This window comes from Ailuropoda melanoleuca, chromosome 13 (genome assembly GCF_002007445.2).
Source record: "Ailuropoda melanoleuca isolate Jingjing chromosome 13, ASM200744v2, whole genome shotgun sequence".
NCBI lineage: Eukaryota > Metazoa > Chordata > Mammalia > Carnivora > Ursidae > Ailuropoda > Ailuropoda melanoleuca.
The window spans coordinates 78,892,091-78,910,159 of record NC_048230.1 but is presented as its reverse complement, the minus strand read 5'-3'; the positions used below and the strand labels follow the sequence as shown (position 1 = coordinate 78,910,159).

Here is an 18,069-nt window from a genome sequence, read left to right as displayed (position 1 = left end):
TGGACAATAGTGAGGTGATTGTAGAATTATTTCAAAGTTCCACATAACCAATCCTTTTTAGAGAAAGGAAAGTAAGTGAAATTTTACCTGCCAATTTATTAAGCTATGGTAACTATGATAGCACGATTGGACAAGGTACTAAAATAAGAAAGTGACCCACTTATCATACTTGAAAAAATGGACACCAAAAGCCTAAAAAATCACAATAGCAAATCATATGTTCTAAAAAAGAACACACACCGAAGAAGTAGAGCTTATCCCAGGAACAAAAGGATAATTACACATTAGGAGATCTATGTACTCACAAAAGAAGAAATGAATATATGGTCATCCCAACAGATGTCAAATAGACGTTTAATAACAGGAACATAAATTCCTAAGGCACCGATAGTCAATTAGGACAGGTGCATACAGTAATCCCCACTTTTCCATGGGAGATGTGTTCCAAAACCCCCAGTGGATGTCTGAATCCACGGATAGTTCCAAAGTCTGCATATACTATGTTTTTTCCTACACACACACAGCTACGATAAAGTTTCACTTATAAATTAGGCATGATAAGAGATTGACAACAGCTAATAAAGTGAACAATTATAACAATATGCTGTAATAAAGGTTTTGGGAATGTGGTTTCTCTGTCTTTCAAGATATCTTACTGCACTGCACTCATCCCTCTTTTCGTGATGATGTGAGACGATGAAATGCCTGCGGGATGAGATGAAGTGAAGTAAAGGATGTAGGCGCTGGGCCGTAGCGTTCGGCTACTTTTGACCTTTTGACAATAAGTCAGAAGGAAGAGCCTCTGCTTCCAGAGCCCTGCTGACCGCAGGTAACTGAAACCAGGGAAAGTGAAGCCACAGATAAGAAGGGCGATTGTACTCCTTTAGTGTGTGAAAGAGTATCTGTCTCAGTCACAGCCAACATCTACTCAATGAAATTCCCCTTAGCGTCAGGATGAAGAGAAAGCTGCCCACCCTTAATACTATTATTTAATATTCATCTAGAATGGTCAGTCCAAAGCCCTAGGAAGGGAAAAAACATAGATGTGATTAAATTGTTGCGAGGGTGTGTCTACCTGAAAAACCCAATGGAAGCTACTGGCAAAATGGGCTATTATGAGAGCTTGGGAGGATGATTATAAAATATATTTATTCATAAAATAAATATACAAATATCAATATCCAGAAACAATTTGCCAAAAATATAATGTTTTCAAAAAAGGCTTTCATCTAAAGAAGCTAGACCTCAGATGAAGATGGGTGATTTTGCTGAAGGATCTAATGTAAGAACTTTGAAGGTGTAGAGAAAAGCATTCTTTCTGCGATAAGAAAACTGAAAATTAAAAGGTGTTGGCTTTCTTCAAATTTCCTCAAATTATAAATTTAATGTGATTTTAAACAAAACAATTTTTTCCAGTGGGGAGAGGGAAACACAATGTAACAATTAAACTAATGTGAATTTAATGTGATTTTATTCAAAATCCCATTTCTTTCTCAGTGGGGGAGAGTGAAATAATAATAAGTAAATTAAATTCAGTTGGAATAGGAGTCCCACTGGCAATGGCAAGAAACAACTAAAAATTAATAGCCGTGAAGGAGAATTTCCACTTCCACGTGTTAGACCATAGTATTAAACATTACAATAATAACAGTGAGCTATTGGCTCCAGGAAGGCAGACAGGTTTATTAACAGAGAAGAATATAACTGGAAAAAAATGGACTCAAATTAACCATACCAAAAAAGGCTACATCTATTAAGCAGTAATTTCAGTTTAGTGTAAAAAGGATTGATCTCTTCCTGATATTATATATCACAATTAAATTTGGATGGTTGAAAGGGTCAAATTCAAATAAAAGAGAAACTGAGAGAAACAGAAGTAATTACGGATCTAATCCTGGGATGGAGAGCCTGTAATAATAAAAACAAACCAAGACTCCATAAAATAAAACATTAATCAGCCCAATCTCACTTGTTTCACAAAATATTACAATATGCCCATTATATAAAAAATGCTGTTATAAGTGGACAGGAAAATTGACAATAGTCCTAAACATGAACTTCATAAAAGCAGAAATGTAAAAATCAAAACACATATTTAAAATGTTCAACCTCAATAATAAAGAAATAAAATTAAAGCAACGAGATAATATTTTGTCTGGAATATTATCATCATCATCATCATTATCATCATCATTATTATTTAATGGTAATACTTAACCAAGATCTCAAACAAGAGGGAGCATTTCATATCATATATCGCTGATGGAGGAGAAATCCAGTGCAACATCTTTTTTAACTTGTTAAAGGTACAGATTTTTTCAATTCATTTTACTTTTTTTTTCATCATGAGTGTCCTCTTAATCCCCATCACCTATTTCCCCCATCCCCCTACACCTCACCCCTCTAGTGACATCAATTTGCTTTCTATGGTTGAGAGTCTATTTCTTGGTTTGTCTCTCTCTCTCTCTCTTTTTTTTTCTTTGCTTATTGGTTTTGTTTCTTAAATTCCACATATGAGTGAGATCATATGGCATTTGTCTTTCTCTGACTGATTTATTTCACTTAGCATCATACACTCTACCTCCATCCATGTTGTTGCAAATGACAAGATTTCATTCTTTTTATGGCTGAATAATTGTCCATTGCCTATATATATACCACATCTTCTTTATCCATTCAGATAAAGATACTGGGCTGGTTCCATAATTTGGCTATTGTAAATACTGGGCTGCTTCCATAATTTGGCTACTGTAAATAATGCTACAATAAACATAGGGCTGCATGTATCCCTTTGAATTAGTGTTTTATATTTTTTGGGTAAATAACCAACGTTTTTGTTGGACAATTTGGCATATTGCATGAAGGTTTTTAAAACGTTCAAATCTTTTAAGAGTAATTCTATTTTAGGAACTCTTCCAAAAGAACATTAGGACATAGACTTGACAATTTATAATCAAGATATTCTCCAAACATTATAGTAGGAAAAAAATTCCCTAATGCCCAGTGATAGGAAATGGGTTTTAGTGAATTGTGAAATGTGCTTAATATACAGCTATTAAAATTCATGTTTCTGTATAGCACTTAAATATATATAAATATATATACACATTTTTAAACAAGGAATTAAATAAAAAAGCCTGTATATACATAACCAAAAAACCTTCCAGATTATAAAACCAAAAACTTAACTGTGTTCACTCTCTGAATGGTAGTGTTCCTGGCAGTTTTATTTTTTTTTTTACACTTTTCTGAATTTTCCAAATTTTCTACAACCTATACATATTACTTTTAAAAAAAAATTTTTAAAGATTTTATTTATTTATTTATTTGACAGAGAGAGAGAGAGCACAAGCAGGGGGAGCAGCAGAGGGAGAGGGAGAAGCAGGCTTCCCTGCTGAGCAGGGAGCCTGATGCGGGCTCCATCCCATGACCTGAGATCATGACCTGAGCTGAAGGCAGACGCTTAACCAACTAAGCCATCCAGGTACCCCTCTACATATTACTTTAAAAAAGATAAAAATTTTTCTTTGAAAATAATGTAAAACCACCAGAAATAAAGATTTGTTTATAAACTATTAAAGACAGTTTCTCCATTTTCAAAGGTTACCTTTTTTTTTTTTTGTAGTGGTATTTCCTTCACTGAAATTTGCTTCTATTTGCAAGCCTGGAAATGTGGCTTTATAACAGAACGGAAATGGGTTCTAACTGTGTTACTTACCCACAGTTTGAAAATTAAGTGCAACCATTTGGCAACCCGCATTCCAGAAGAGCTGAGGCATGTAGTTAGATGAATCCACACGGGTTCCTTTTGGATATATCCTGCTAAGCTGCATTTTGTTGTATCTGGACCATCACGTTAAGTAGTGAATACAATTATAAAAATAATTAGCCAATACTATTAACTGAGAGGCCACCTTCCTTCCTTTTCCATTGGAAAATGAACTTAACTGTTGATGATCTCATTGGGTTAGTCGGTGAAAAATGTCAAAAACTTCCTGAACACACAGAATAAATGTGCTTTTATAATAGAAATGTGCTATCACCTTTGCAGAGGCTTGTGGGTAAAAACTAATGGGGTAGCAAAAATGACCGAGTCAAAGTCAATGTGATTTTGCAGAGATTATTAAAATGCACAGGTTTCACGATTAAGGACACATGAGGAAGCTCAAGCGTGTCTAAGCATGTGAGAGCGTGATATTGTCTTTGGCGGAAGCAGCAAATGTGAACGGCTTGGCTATTTTTGAAATGCTCTCTGCTCATTTTTTAACCTTCTCCGAGTTTGCCAAGACTGTGGTACTCTTTATGATGGATAACATGGTAAATATAGCACAGAAGGTTTTGACCTTGTTTTGCATCTGAGTTCCTCCTGCCATCAGTTTTCCATCCTGAGAGCCTTTAGTTCTCACTATTATTTAGCTATCACACAATGCGATGTCTTTAAAACACGGCTGACTGTTGCCCTTACCAGATTCGGTGGAGGTTAGCTAAGGTTGTGAGTTTGGGCAGGGGAATGAGACCTAAAAGAGTCTGAACCTAATTTCTGGAAGCTGCTGGCTGTTATCTCTCTCTTGTCAGTTTCCCTCCGTTACTTAATAGCTTGAACAATCCCTATATTCTAGGCCTATTGTGAGGATTCAACAAGGTAAGACAGCTATTGACTTGTTTCATTTTTGATTTATGGACAAAAATTGTAAGTTTTTGTTGTCAGGACGATCAACAAAGCCGTTATTAGTAATATATATTTATATTCTTTTTTTAAAGGTTTTTTTTGTTTTTTTTGTTTTTTTTTTTGTAATCTCTACACCCAACGTGGGGCTGGAACTCAAGACCCTGAGATCAAGGGTCACATGCTCCTCTGACTAAGTCAGCCAGGAGTCCCAATATTTATATTCTTATCATCATCCCATTTATTTTCTGATTGGACACCTATTACATTTAGGATGTGACATGCCAAGAAAGTTTATATATGTATGTTTACATATATATTCTATCTTACATATGTATAAAGTATATTCTATCTTACATATATCTGTCTTACATATATATAAAGTATATACACACATTTTACACATGCTGTCCCTAACCCCAAAGGCAAGCTGTAAAGCTGGTATCACCGTTTGTTTCAGAAAATTCGGAAATTCAGAAAGATTAAGCAAATTGCCGCATGACAAAGGGCTTGATGGTGTGAAAATCACCTTGAAACCTGAGCTTCCTTTACCTGCAGGACCAGTAGAGGCCACCCCACACAGCCTCGCATGTGAAACCTGAAACTTTCTCACACCTGGGTGACAGAAGGAAGCCATTATTCGAAACAAAAATCAAACGAATGGCACGTGGCTTCAGTGGGGTCCCTTCAGCAGTCAGTCGTCAAATCAAGGATACTCTACAAATTCCACTGGCGATTTCGTCAGCTGCTCGAGACCTTTGGTTTCCACGAAGGAAGACATTTCAAAACTTCTATTTCTTTCTGAGTTAACGACAACAGAAACAGGAGAGAAGCAAAATGTAACGGTATAAATTGTAACATATAAGAAGTAGGCGCCAGTTCGCGAGTTCGGTGAAGTTAGCGCAATGAATCCTCATCGTAACTTTGTAAATATGTTTCTTTCCGTGAACCCTTTACCTGAACCCAAAGTTGAGTCTTCTAAGAAGCTGTCTCTTCTAATACTTGCTACCTGAGTCAGCTATGCTTATGGCCTTGTATTAGGGGAAATGAATTTTAGATGTGGTAAATGAAAGCTGTTTTGTCAAAAGAAGAGGAGCCCTGGGGGAACTAAATCCATTCAGATTGGTTTCTCTGACTATCTTTGATGCTCACATTGTCATTGCCTCTGTTTGTATGCACCCCTTTGATGAGGGAACAGAAGGCAAGTTGAGGACAAAGCAGAAACTGACACCCCATAACCCCCCCTCCATGGGTTGTACATGAAATTCCTCAGGCACTCCTGGCTGCCCTGACGGACAAAGAAACAGTTAACCTATAGACACCACAATCCTGCAAGACTTGAGTCTCCCTCAGTTTGCAAATGTCTTAGCAGTTTACAAGAAAAGCATTTCTATCAGTAACCTAGTTTCCAGAAGGGGATGTAAATACAACTAAATGTCTTATAGCCTGCAGACCATAGACAGATACTTCTAGGAATCCAGGAAGTTTCCAACTATCTTAATGTTAATGCCTTGCTATAGGGAAAAACAACCTTAACTGGACAATGGCAAGGCCTCTGGTATCCTGTGAGTCTCCTTTAACATATGAAAGTATTTTCTCAGCCTCCCTTTTTCCTTACCTTCCTCCAACCCCATAGTATATAATCAGCCACCCCTCACAACCCGGGGCAGCAGCTCTTTCTGCCCACGGGTCCTGTCCCCGTGTTTTAATAAACCACCAATTTTGCACCAAAGACGTCTCAAGAATTCTTTCTTGGTAGTAGGCTCCGGACTCCACCCCACTGAACCTAGCGTATATTCCACAACCTCATCACCTTTGGTTCAAATAACTAATGTGACATTAAGATCAGGGTATTTCAAAGCAGAAGAATCCTTGGAAATTTTCCAGTCTGATGGCCTCATTTTCAGATTAGATGAGAGGCCTGAGAGATGAATGTGCTGGAGGTCTCAATAGAATACAAGAGCAACGTTTTGGAAGTAGAATCCAAACTTCCCATTAGAATGAAAGCAACAAAACAAAGTTATCTTAGTCTGTAAAGACTCAGAGTCCAACAGCTTCTCTGTCCTCCTCCCAGCTAAAACCAAAGCGTCAGACACAGTACTGAGGCAAGTGTCATTCAGAGTGCCTGGAGAGCTCTCAGGGTTTTTTAAAAATTTATTTATTTATTTTTAAGATTTTATTTATTTATTTGAGAGAGAAAGAGAGAAAGCATGTGGGCACGTGGCGGGGGGGGGAAGGGTAGAGGGAGAGAATCTCAAGCAAACTGGGCTGAGTGTGGAGCTTGATTTGGGGTTTGATCCCAGGACCTTGAGATCATGACCTGAGCAGAACCCAAGAGTCTGACGCTCAACTGACTGAGCCACCCAGGCAGCCTGGCAGCTCTCAGTTTTTATTTATTAAAAAAAAAAAATTTTTTTTTAAGATTTTACTTATTTGTTTCAGAGAAAGAGTAAGCAGGAGAGAGAGAGAGCATAATCAAGGGGAGGAGCCGAGGGAGAGGGAGAAGCAGACACCCCGCTGAGCAGGGAGCCTGACATGGGATTCGACCCCAGGACTCTGGGATCATGACCTGAGCCAAAGGCAGCCGCTTAACTGCTTAACTGACCAAGCTACCTAGACACCCCCAGTTCTCAGTTTTTAAACAGAGTTATTACCTTTGAGTCATTTTCCTCTCCTCGGTGCCCACTTCCCATAATTAACGCCTCATTTTCTTCCTAAGTCATTCCTAGACTCTCCCATCCACCTCCGTACCTTCCCCCAGTTTAATCAACTCTGTAGGAAACCCTCACTTCTCTTATTTTGGCCCATCAGAAACCTATTTTCATATGACTAATTTTTTTTAAGCAAGACTGTTAAATAAAATTCAGTCCATTTAGTAGGTGCTTTTGTAATGTATGGGCAGTGTTCTTTTTGCAAAAGAGATAAAATGACGGAAAACATAAGGAGAAAAGTACTTGTTTGTCAATCCTTGGCCCATGATGTTGTTACCAGGTTCTGAAGGATGTCAATGCATCAGTTCCTTCTCAACTTGGCTACTTGTCTAGGAGCTTTTGACTCATGAATTGGGAAAACTCATTTTACAGCCAATTAAAGTTATAGAAATATAACTTAAGATCGTTTCAAACTGAACAACATGTGGTAAGATGCATCAGTAATTATAAAAATCAAAGAAAATGTTGAAATATTTATATATAAACTATATTGGAAGTTAACTTCCTCATTGTAGAGATCTAGATACTATATACTATGAAGTTAAGGCTTTTGGGGCAAAATTATACAATTATGCATAAGTGTGTTATGTAGAAGCTTAGATTTTATGTATTTATAAAACTATGCTTTATCAGACGCTGCTATGTTTAAGGAAAAATTCAGGCTTTAAGAGCACACTCATAAAAGTAGCTAAAATGTCCCAAGGATTCTTTTCACCTGATAGCATCTTACATTTCATCAAAATAAGGGCAATTTTATAAAAGGGCTCTTTTCTTCAAGTGGGGGAAAGATGCTTTTTTTTCTTTGCATCCAGTATGGATGTGTACTGGATGAAAGGAGAACACAAAATGATGTGAAGATAATGTTATCAAACAGGCTGGACCAATGGAATATGGGTGACCTGACTGATTGGGTTCTATTTCTAGTCATTAGGGCTAACCATACGTCTGGCTGCTCCCCTTCCAGGGGATGGGTAAATACTTTATTTCAATACTGTCCCTTATCTAATGGAAGGAACCCATTATGTAGTTGAACAAAAACAACTGTGAAACTCTCAATTAGCTGTTCTCTAGTATCTTTCAGATAATTACGGATGCCCTACAGCCCCATTAAGAATTCCGGGGAGGCAATGTTCATAGCTGCATTGTCCACAATAGCCAAATCATGGAAGGAGCCGAGATGCCCTTCAACAGATGACTGGATAGAAGCTGTGGTCCATATATACAATGGAATATTACTCAGCTATCAGAAAGAACGAATTCTCAACATTTGCTGCAACATGGACGGCACTGGAGGAGATAATGCTAAGTGAAATAAGTCAAGCAGAGAAAGACAATTATCATATGATTTCTCTCATCTATGGAACATAAGAACTAGGATGATCGGTAGGGGAAGAAAGGGATAAAGAAAAGGGGGGTAATCAGAAGGGGGAATGAAACATGAGAGACTATGGACTATGAGAAACAAACTGAAGACTTCAGAGGGGAGGGGGTGGGGGAATGGGATAGACTGGTGATGGGTAGTAAGGAGGGCACGTATTGCATGGTGCACTGGGTGTTATACGCAACTAATGAAGCATCAAACTTTACATCGGAATCTGGGGATGTACTGTATGGTGATTAACATAATATAATAAAATAAAATAAAATAAAAAAAAAAGAATTCCGGGGAGGGGCGCCTGGGTAGCGCAGTCCTTAAGTGTCTGCCTTAGGCTCAGGGCGTGATCCCGGTGTTCCGGGGGCGTTCCGGAATCGAAGTCCCACATCGGGCTCCTCCGCTGGAAGCCTGCTTCTTCCTCTCCCACTCCCCTGCTGTGTTCCCTCTCTCGCTGGCTATCTCTCTATCAAATAAATAAATAAAATCTTAAAAAAAAAAAAAGAATTCTGGGGAAACATCATGGAATGCCTTTTCACATGGTTGTGACCGTCAACCCAGGCATGTATTCAAGACTTTCCAGAAGAGTTCTGTTCAGGGTAACATTCTTCGTTCTAACTACTAACTACCTTATATTGAAAAGACACTCATTCTATGCTACATCAGGGGTTCTTCTCCAGGGAAAACTTACTTTTTGAAATTTCAAATGACTCAAACTTGACTGGCTGAATATAGTTCACCAGGTTAGACATCTCTTCGGTGGCCATGGCCTCGCTCCCGGCAGTCCCCTGGAAACAGAATTAAAAATAACATTCCCAGAGTCAGCATTATGTTACCAAGGGTTATTTTTCCTGGGGCAATGAAGAAGGGACCCAAGAGAGAACCTCATTCCTCCTCTTCCGAAAATGATTATTGCCAATAGAGAATTCATCCCAGGAGAAAATCTGCTCATAGTCAGGCAGCTGTGGGGTGGTAGGAGGGGGGTACAGGGGCAGTCCCAGGGTGCTGTGGGACCGGCAGCATCAGCATCCCGAGACAGCTTGTTAGAGAGGAAACATCTTGGCCCCCGCCCCCACCACTGGCCTCCAGAATCCGAATCTGCATTTTCCTAAGGTGATTCAAACGTAGCCCATTACAATCGGAGAAGCACTGAGCCCTAGTTCACCTGCCACAGCATAAATTCCTTAGCTGATGTCTAAGGTTAATACATCAAGAAATCAAGAAGTCACTGTACAATATCAAAATTAGTATGTAGGTGACTGCCAGTGAACAAGGAAAAAAAATTTTTTTTAAAAAAAGATTGCCTTGTGGAAGTAGGTTGGGTGGGTGGACAGCTTCTTCTTTCCTTTAGGAACATTCCTTCTTCCCTGCCTTCTTGGCTCCTGTGTGCCTAGTAGGCAAGCAATACAATTCAGGGTAGGGGTCAGTAGCTCAAGTTCTGGGGCCAGATGGCCTAATTTCAAATCCCAAACCCACCACTTAGAAGCTGTGCAATCTTGGGCAAATTACTTAACTGTTCTGTGCCTCAGTTTTCTCACCCGTTAAATTAGAATAAAATCAGTCCCAATAGCATCTAGAGTTTTGGGAATTATGAAATGAGTTAATTGATGTGAAAGATCTCAGAACAGGACCTGGCACATAGTAAAACCTCATGTTACTTTAGCTATTATTAGCTATTACATATCACTTTGATAAAGTTTTTAATGAAAGAGAAAAACCATACTGCAGTATCGGCATGGACAGACCTCTGTAGACTGATCTAATATTTTCTCCCATTTTCAGAAGACAGAATGCATGGAGACAGTATTTCATTTTAAAACTCCTGTAGCAATAGTTAGGTTAAATGTGAATTGGGAAATAGTCATTCGCAAATGGTCCAATTAGTAAGACAATTTTAAATGATCAAGAATCAGTGATAAAAGTTATGCACAACTGAAATAATTATCAGGTGAAACTACTTTAAATGATTTATATATATTTAAACTATTCACATAGTTTTCCTCCTGGACATTAACTTGAAATTTAGTGGAGGAACATAGTTAATCAAACCTTTAGACTACATGAAAGGAAATAAGTACCAGAGGAAGAACATCATGTAACAATAGCTTGCTAGTCATTATTTATTCCTGAGACAGATGCTTTCCAATACATTTGAAAGCAGATTCAGTATAAACTTTTTGAACAAGACTCTTGCTACAACAAAGTTCTAAAATTCCAATTGACCTCTCCCAGATTCACTTGTAGATACTGTGCAATTCGTTATCTCTGAGCTGATGGGGTTCTTTGGGATGTTCGAGCTTACATCAGTAAGGATCTCAGTAGTGGTTCCAAAATTAAAACAATGGAATGAATGTGTCATTTCTGAACATTTTTCCCAAATCCCATGTCTTCCCATGTCTGGATTTGGGGTCATTTGGTAATCCATTTAATTGCCTCAAAAATTGAAGCAGGCGGTTGGATGTCATGAAATTTGAATTCACCCTCCAGATACCCCATATGATGGAAGGCATTATCAGCAGCATTGCTGATTATAGAGAGCTTTGCTCAATGCCATGCTCACTCCTTTAGGGACCCCAGCGCGCATTTTCATTTTCCAACCCAGTAGCCAAAAAGTTTTAAAGTGAACTACGACTCTTTTGACCACTAGATGGCAGAAGGTGATCATGAACTGTATCCAGATGGCGCCTTCTGGATGGGGAAAGGAGGGGAAGTGCCTCTGCGACCAGAAGTCAGTCCCTAGACACCTACCTCATCCATTGAAGATTTTTTACAGTCATCATCATCATCATCATCATCACTCTCGGTATCAGCTTCCCCTGTCAAATTTTAATAACAGATCATGAGGTAACAGGTTTGAGGGTTTGAAGCACATGCTAACAGGTGCTTTGCCAAACATTTTCCTTGGATGTTTCCTTCAGGCTTTTAAAATTATTCCTTTGGATATTTATATCTTATTAATTATATAGAGAATTGTACTGAGATTTTAAACATGGATCTTTTTCTCTAAGTTTCATTTGCAAATACCATTTGAAATGTCCACATTCTATTGAAAATGCTTAACATTTTTATCTGCATGTTTAAAAAAAAAACATATGGCATCATCGACAGTTAGCTTTCTATGGTACACACATCCTATATCGATGTGTACATTGTCTTTCAGAGTCTCTATGACCCTAAAAGGGATAAACGATCCTTTTCCCACTCTTCCCTCTTTTTCTGAGCCCTGACTCTTGCACACGCTGCTTGGCCAGGGCTCAGTGACTTCTGAGGCCACTTCTCCGAGGCCATAGGGGACCTCACAATGAAGGTCAAGGACATGAGCGAGGTCAGAAACGGCGGGGCTGTGGCAGCAAACCTAACCACACAAAGATTGTAAGCTAAGTATTATAGCCTATGATTTGCCCACAGGTTTATTTGATGGGTGCATTGTCCTCTAAACAATGCATGTATCTTAAAAAATGGTGTCGTCCTGTTTTAAAAAGGAGGAGAAAATGCATGAACCCTTAACACCACGATGCACAGAAATCTACTTCAATCAAACGTAGTTCAGCCTCCTCTTGAGCCAACACACAGTCATCGCGATGGATTCTTTCTCCTCTCGGAAGATTTGGTGGATGATTCTGCTAGTTTAAATTGCTAGTTTAAATATTCATACTAGCATGAAGTGTTAAGTTCTGCCACAGCTCTGGGCCTCAGTCAGACCCAATGACACCAGTTATGTAAAAAGATTTTCAAGTAAAATACTACAGAAGGCATTATTTGATTTGACTACTCTTTCAGCATTCACACGGAGCAATAACAGGAAGATCCCAGTAGATGGCAGTATTGGCTCAACATTGAGGCACTTTGCACTTGCAAGGCCCTCACCCTGAAACCTTCTGAAAGTTAGCCCCCGTTTAATCTATATAAATGACACAGCGTCCACAGCATGTCTTCAAAGAAGCTTATAAATGTTTTCATTTGGCTGACGAAGTTCAATCAATTACTGAATGGCAGCAGTGAGCAAAGTATTCATGAAATGTCTTTAGAGGGAAAAGATTTCTGGGACCAACAAATCATTATTTACCTTTTATTTATTAAAAGAAAGCACATACAGCCACTTTATGATGCTGATATTGTGTTAGTTATTGAGATGAATCCATTATATTTTGGATAGAAAACATATTTATATATAGACATGTTCTTTTAGGAAGTTGGCACTCAAGTTTTTTTAATAATCAAATGTGTTGCCCCAAGTTCTTTTAACCAGTTTTTGCTTTTTAATTAGAGAGGGGATTTTTTTTTTATGGAGTAATTTAAAAGTCTGTTTGGCAAAACCATTTACACAATGCTTCACAGGACCTAACAATACACCAATCATTTCAAATACTCTATCAGGTCATTCTTTGGTTTATGGGGGAGAGAAAGAAGTTGTCTTTCCTTACTTTATGAGCAGAGTCCTAGTTTCTCCCTTATAAGTCTTTGGAGGGACGTTGCAGGCATCTTAAGACCCTAAAACCTTGCACCATAAAAAAATCTACTTTATCCTAGTCCTTTAAGACCAGTGTACTGGCAAAGGGCTGAATCCTGGAACAGGCACCTGGCCGACAGGGGCCATGATAAGTCAATTGGTTTTGAAATAAGAACCATTGCATGTTTTTCAAGTTACTTGAGTTCCCATTACCCGAGACCATCTACAAACCAAATGGTAAATTAGCAGCGCTTATTATTCAAGAGCCTACCTACATATTCAAATGTCCAAAATTTTCCATTGAAAGAAAGATTGCACAACAGACTGTGGGGCGAGCTTAGGAAATCTACTGAATTACTAACAGATTGCTGCTCTTTCTCTGTATTAAGCAATAATGTTCGCTGCCTGTAAAAATCCTTATTTGTGTTACGCATCCAGTTAATAAGCGGGACAGAACTGATAGTGGGAACGGCACACGGGAAAACAACAAGTTTCTCCATGCAAAGGAAGACCGGCTTTCCTCCCTAGAGCCAAGAGGCTCACAATTATGGTAAGGAATAGGTGTCCTCTTAAAAATATTTGCTCCAAAACTTCAAAAAGAACATTCATACTGAGAACAAAATTGTTTTTGAGAAGAGAATCAGAATTGTGTAATAATGTTTGAAATACACATTCAAAAACTATCCCCCCATAAAAACCTTTCAAAGGTTAATATCTGTTGATAAGGATTTTTATCTAACCCATAAAAGAGATTGGCCATTGAGATGGAAAAACAGAAAAAAAGATAAATCAGTGTCTTGGTCAACCCCCCCCCATTGCTCTAGAGTTTCTATTTTAATTTAAAAAATTACTCTGAAATTTTAAAATTGACGTATGGTAGGCATATAAGAAGTATACATACTTGTCCATGTATAGAGTGATGAATTTTCACAGACTACACAGACCTTGGTAACCGTTACCAAGATCAATAAACAAAATAAAACCAGTGTCCAGAGGCCTCCTTGGATCCCCTTCCAGCCACTTCTTCAAGGGTCACCATTTCCTGACTTCTAACTGCATAGGATCACTCTGCTTGCTTTTGTACTTTATATGAATGGAATCAATACAGTGGATACTTTGTTGTATTTGATTTCTTTTACTCAACATTATGTTTCTGAGATGTAGCCTTATCCTTGCGTGCAAAGGTAGATTGTTATTGCTGCATATTATTTCAAGGTGTGAATATACTACAACTTATTTATCCGTTGATGACTTTTGGTTGGTTTCCTGTTGTGGGCCGCTGTGAGCAGCGTTGTGTAAAGCAATTCCGTGCATCTCTTTTGGCTGTCTATACACACTTCTGTTGAGTATATGCCTAGGAGTGAACTCCCTGGGGCAGAGGATATGCATATGTTCAGTCTTTGTAAATACTGCCAGTTTTCCAAAGTGAGTGTTCCAATGTTAGTTAAACTTTTTGTTGAAGAACTTCCGGGATTCAAGCTTCAAGCTTCCTCCCCTTACTCACCCTCCATCAGGAGAGCTTCCTAATGCTCTTTTCAGATTGCCAAGATTCTGATTCAAGCTAGAAGAGAAATCAGACTAAATGACAAGTAATTCAAAGGAAATGGGGTGACCACTTGGAATTCTTTTCTCATCAACCACAAAAATCTATTTCAAGAGATCTATAATATATGGAGAAGGGGAATTGCCCAGAACTCTTCAGCATATCATCAATGAGAATACAGCCGGTGAACATTTGGTGCCCAGACCTGAGTGAATGTTAAGGGATCATTGCCCTTGAGAAGCTTCAAATCATGTGTTCACTTCGAAGATGATTTGGCCAATGTGCTAGACAGAGTCATGGCTCCCCCAAATGACCATGTCCTGGGAATATGTCCTGTGTCCTGTGAATATATGGTAAGAGGGACTTTGCAGATGAGATGGGGGATTATCCTGGATTATCCAAATGGGTCCAGTGTAATGTCGTGAGTTCCTAAAAGCAAAGGACCTTTCTTGGCTGTGGTCAGAGGGTGGTATGAGGACAGAAGAGAGATGAGACATTGCTGGGTTGACCCTGGAGGAAGGGGCCATAAACCAACAAATGTGGGAGGCCTCTGGAAGCTGGAACAAGCAAGGAATAGGATTCCCTAGAGCCTCCAGAAAGGAAAGCTGCCCTGTGAGACCCACATGGGCCTTCCTCCCACAGAACCGGAGATGATACGTGTGCATATTTAAACGAAGCCACCCAGGCAATTGCAGAAATAGAAAACCAATACAGTTTTAAAGTGTGTCCAAATAGGAAAGTTAAAAGTCCTTCTAAGTTACGTTAGAGCAGCGCTTCTGAAACCATGCATAACAGGGAACGAGAGCCCGCCAAACCCTCACCGGCTCCTGGAGACGAGGGTTCAAACACGCTGGAGGAGTCACTGTACGTGTTGGAGGCTTGTTCCGAGAGCTTCTTTTTGCCACTTCCTTCTGATGACTTGTGCGATTTCTTCTTATTTTTCACCAAAATTTTGTACATTAAATCCATAGGGCTTGGAAGAGGAACTCCAGATTCCAGCTAATGGAAAAGAAAAGCACCTTTTTGTAAAAATGTTGCCCTGTGAGGGGAGCCCTGGCTGGCTCAGTCGGAAGAGTGTGCCACTCTTGATCTTGGGGTTGTGAGTTTGAGACCCACGTTGGGTATAGAGATGACTTAAAAATAAAATCTTAAAAAAAATATCTTGCCCTTTCTTTCAGCCTCCCTTCCCAAACCCCCAGGACAGTGTTGGACACCAAGAACTTCTGGATTATTCATTACTACTTTCAGTACAGCTCAATGAACTGTTCTAAGTGTGTCTTGCTGCTTCGTGGTTCCTTAATTTTACATGAAAAGCATATTTCAATTACCGAACTCTTATTTTTTCCATAATGAAATCCCCATGAATAAGACCACTGAAATGTACTGGGAGATTTGCTAACCCAAAGGTTCATGAGTTTGCTGTGGACCATAAATCCAACTGTTTTGGTTTAGGACAGATAGGAAGGCCCTGCCTTGGATTTTCAAAGGAGGGAAGCCAGTTAGTGGGGCATGTGTCAGGAAGGAGCTTCCAGGCAAGCATATAGAATCAACCTTTCCGATGCAGTTTAAAAGGAGTAACCCCTGCCCCACGACTCCCACCATCAGGAACTTGGAAGCCTCACATGTCCTTGGCATCAGCAGAACCTGACTGGTGGCTCACATTTCCTTGCAGCCCCGAGATTCAAGCCACCCTCATTTGCAAGCCTTATTTCTTGTGTTTCAAGCTTGCACGGCTAATGAGAAAATCAATTTCCCATGAGAGGGTTGTTAGATATTATATCAAAGAGCATTTGTGCAAGTCCCAAGATGGGTTATTTTTAGAAAGTTCAGTGAACTCTCCTATGCTGGTCCTTTATTCTTGCTTGCAAGGAGTCTAGGGATTGGTATGAAACCATGTAAGAATGTGTGGAGACTAGGAAAAAGGGTTCAAGAGGGGAGAGGCTACTTTGAGATATTCCTACTACTTTCCTTCCCACAGCAGGGATGCTATCACGGGAACAGGAAGCCTGAATTCCACGAACAGGCACACGCAAGGATGTGAGGAGTGGACACAAAGCCAGACGGGGGTTTCGTTGTGGCACCTGCCATGTCCCATTTTGCTGAGCCATTTCTCTCAAAGGGTGTGATGAGGCTGTTGGTTGGTGATCAGAGCCCTGTCTGCCTGGAATGTCTCCGCGGCTGGCTGTGGTTGTGGAAATTCTGTAGTCCTGACAGTCACATCTGTCGGCAGGGAGGGAGAAGATGGACAGTACAGGAAGAGGAGAGTGGCCTGTCTTCCACTCTCAGCAGGGCACACTGCTGGTTTCCTCCTGGTCAGACTTCACTATCAACTGAATCAATCTTACTGAGCAACACAAACGTGGAAAGGATGTAAGGAAGTCCCCCCTCCCCAATAACTCCAGTCATGAATATGGACATTACTTCAGAGGTAAACCTTGAAATTGCTTACTGGGTATTTTTCCAGTGGTTCCATGAGAAGAGCATCTCCAAAGATCAGTCGGCAATACTCCGCCATCTTGGCTTGCTGCTTTGGACTAAGGGAAATGAGAGAGAAAGAAAGCAAACAAGGAGGCTTATTTAAAGAGTTTGGACAGGATTACTTTATGTTATTAATCATAGAAAGAGGTGATTCCTTCATCTTACCCTTCAGGATTAGTACTTATCATTCTAAACCCGTTGTTTGTTATCCTGACTTCCGTGAATTTGAATACCACACGCAGGTAGACCGTGAAGGCTATTTCTAAGGCTGGCCTTCATAGACACAGATGGAGAGGAAAGCAGATCATTTGCCAGTCCCTGGATTCTTGAATGTCTCAGAATTGTGGACTTAATTCCTTTTGTTCCATTTCCTGATTCTAAGTCAAATGCAAGACCTTGGGGGCAGAACTCATCCATGACTCCGTGTGAATTCTTGGTTGAAATTTGCCTAACCCACAGAGAGCTAGAATGCAAAGGAGTGTTTTTAAGGAGGTGAGAGAGGAGAGGAAAGGAAGGAAGGGAGGGGGAGAGAGAGAGAATCTCAAAACACAGAAGGGCAGTCAGGCAGAAGTGTGTCCACTTGGGAGGGGATCCTGGAGGAAACATGAAAGAAGCAGGCATGTTGGGGAAAGGTGTCTGGCCCTCTTACGTGCATAATAGGGCAGCAGAGGTGGTGTCAGTCTGACTGTGGGCCAGGAGGAATCTGGTCTGACAGAAAAAGACTGGAGCTGTGGGCTTTGCTGAGCTGAGCTCCAGGCTCTCAACCACTCTGGATCTATAAAATGAGGATAATAACTGTTCTTGGAAAAGGACAGAAGGTGCCGAGAAGATGAAGTGGAGTAATGGATG

At 39.8% G+C, this 18,069-nt stretch overlaps 1 protein-coding gene across 1 annotated transcript in view; it reads right to left on the bottom strand.

Moving 5' to 3' along the window:
- PLCB1 (phospholipase C beta 1) overlaps window positions 1-18,069 on the bottom strand; it is a 686,722-nt gene that overhangs the window by 136,129 nt on the left and 532,524 nt on the right. Inside the window, 6 exon segments of the mRNA XM_034640285.1 lie at window positions 3,719-3,843; window positions 5,383-5,467; window positions 9,441-9,537; window positions 11,498-11,565; window positions 15,564-15,741; window positions 17,192-17,276. Coding sequence (XP_034496176.1) covers window positions 3,719-3,843; window positions 5,383-5,467; window positions 9,441-9,537; window positions 11,498-11,565; window positions 15,564-15,741; window positions 17,192-17,276 — 638 coding nt within the window.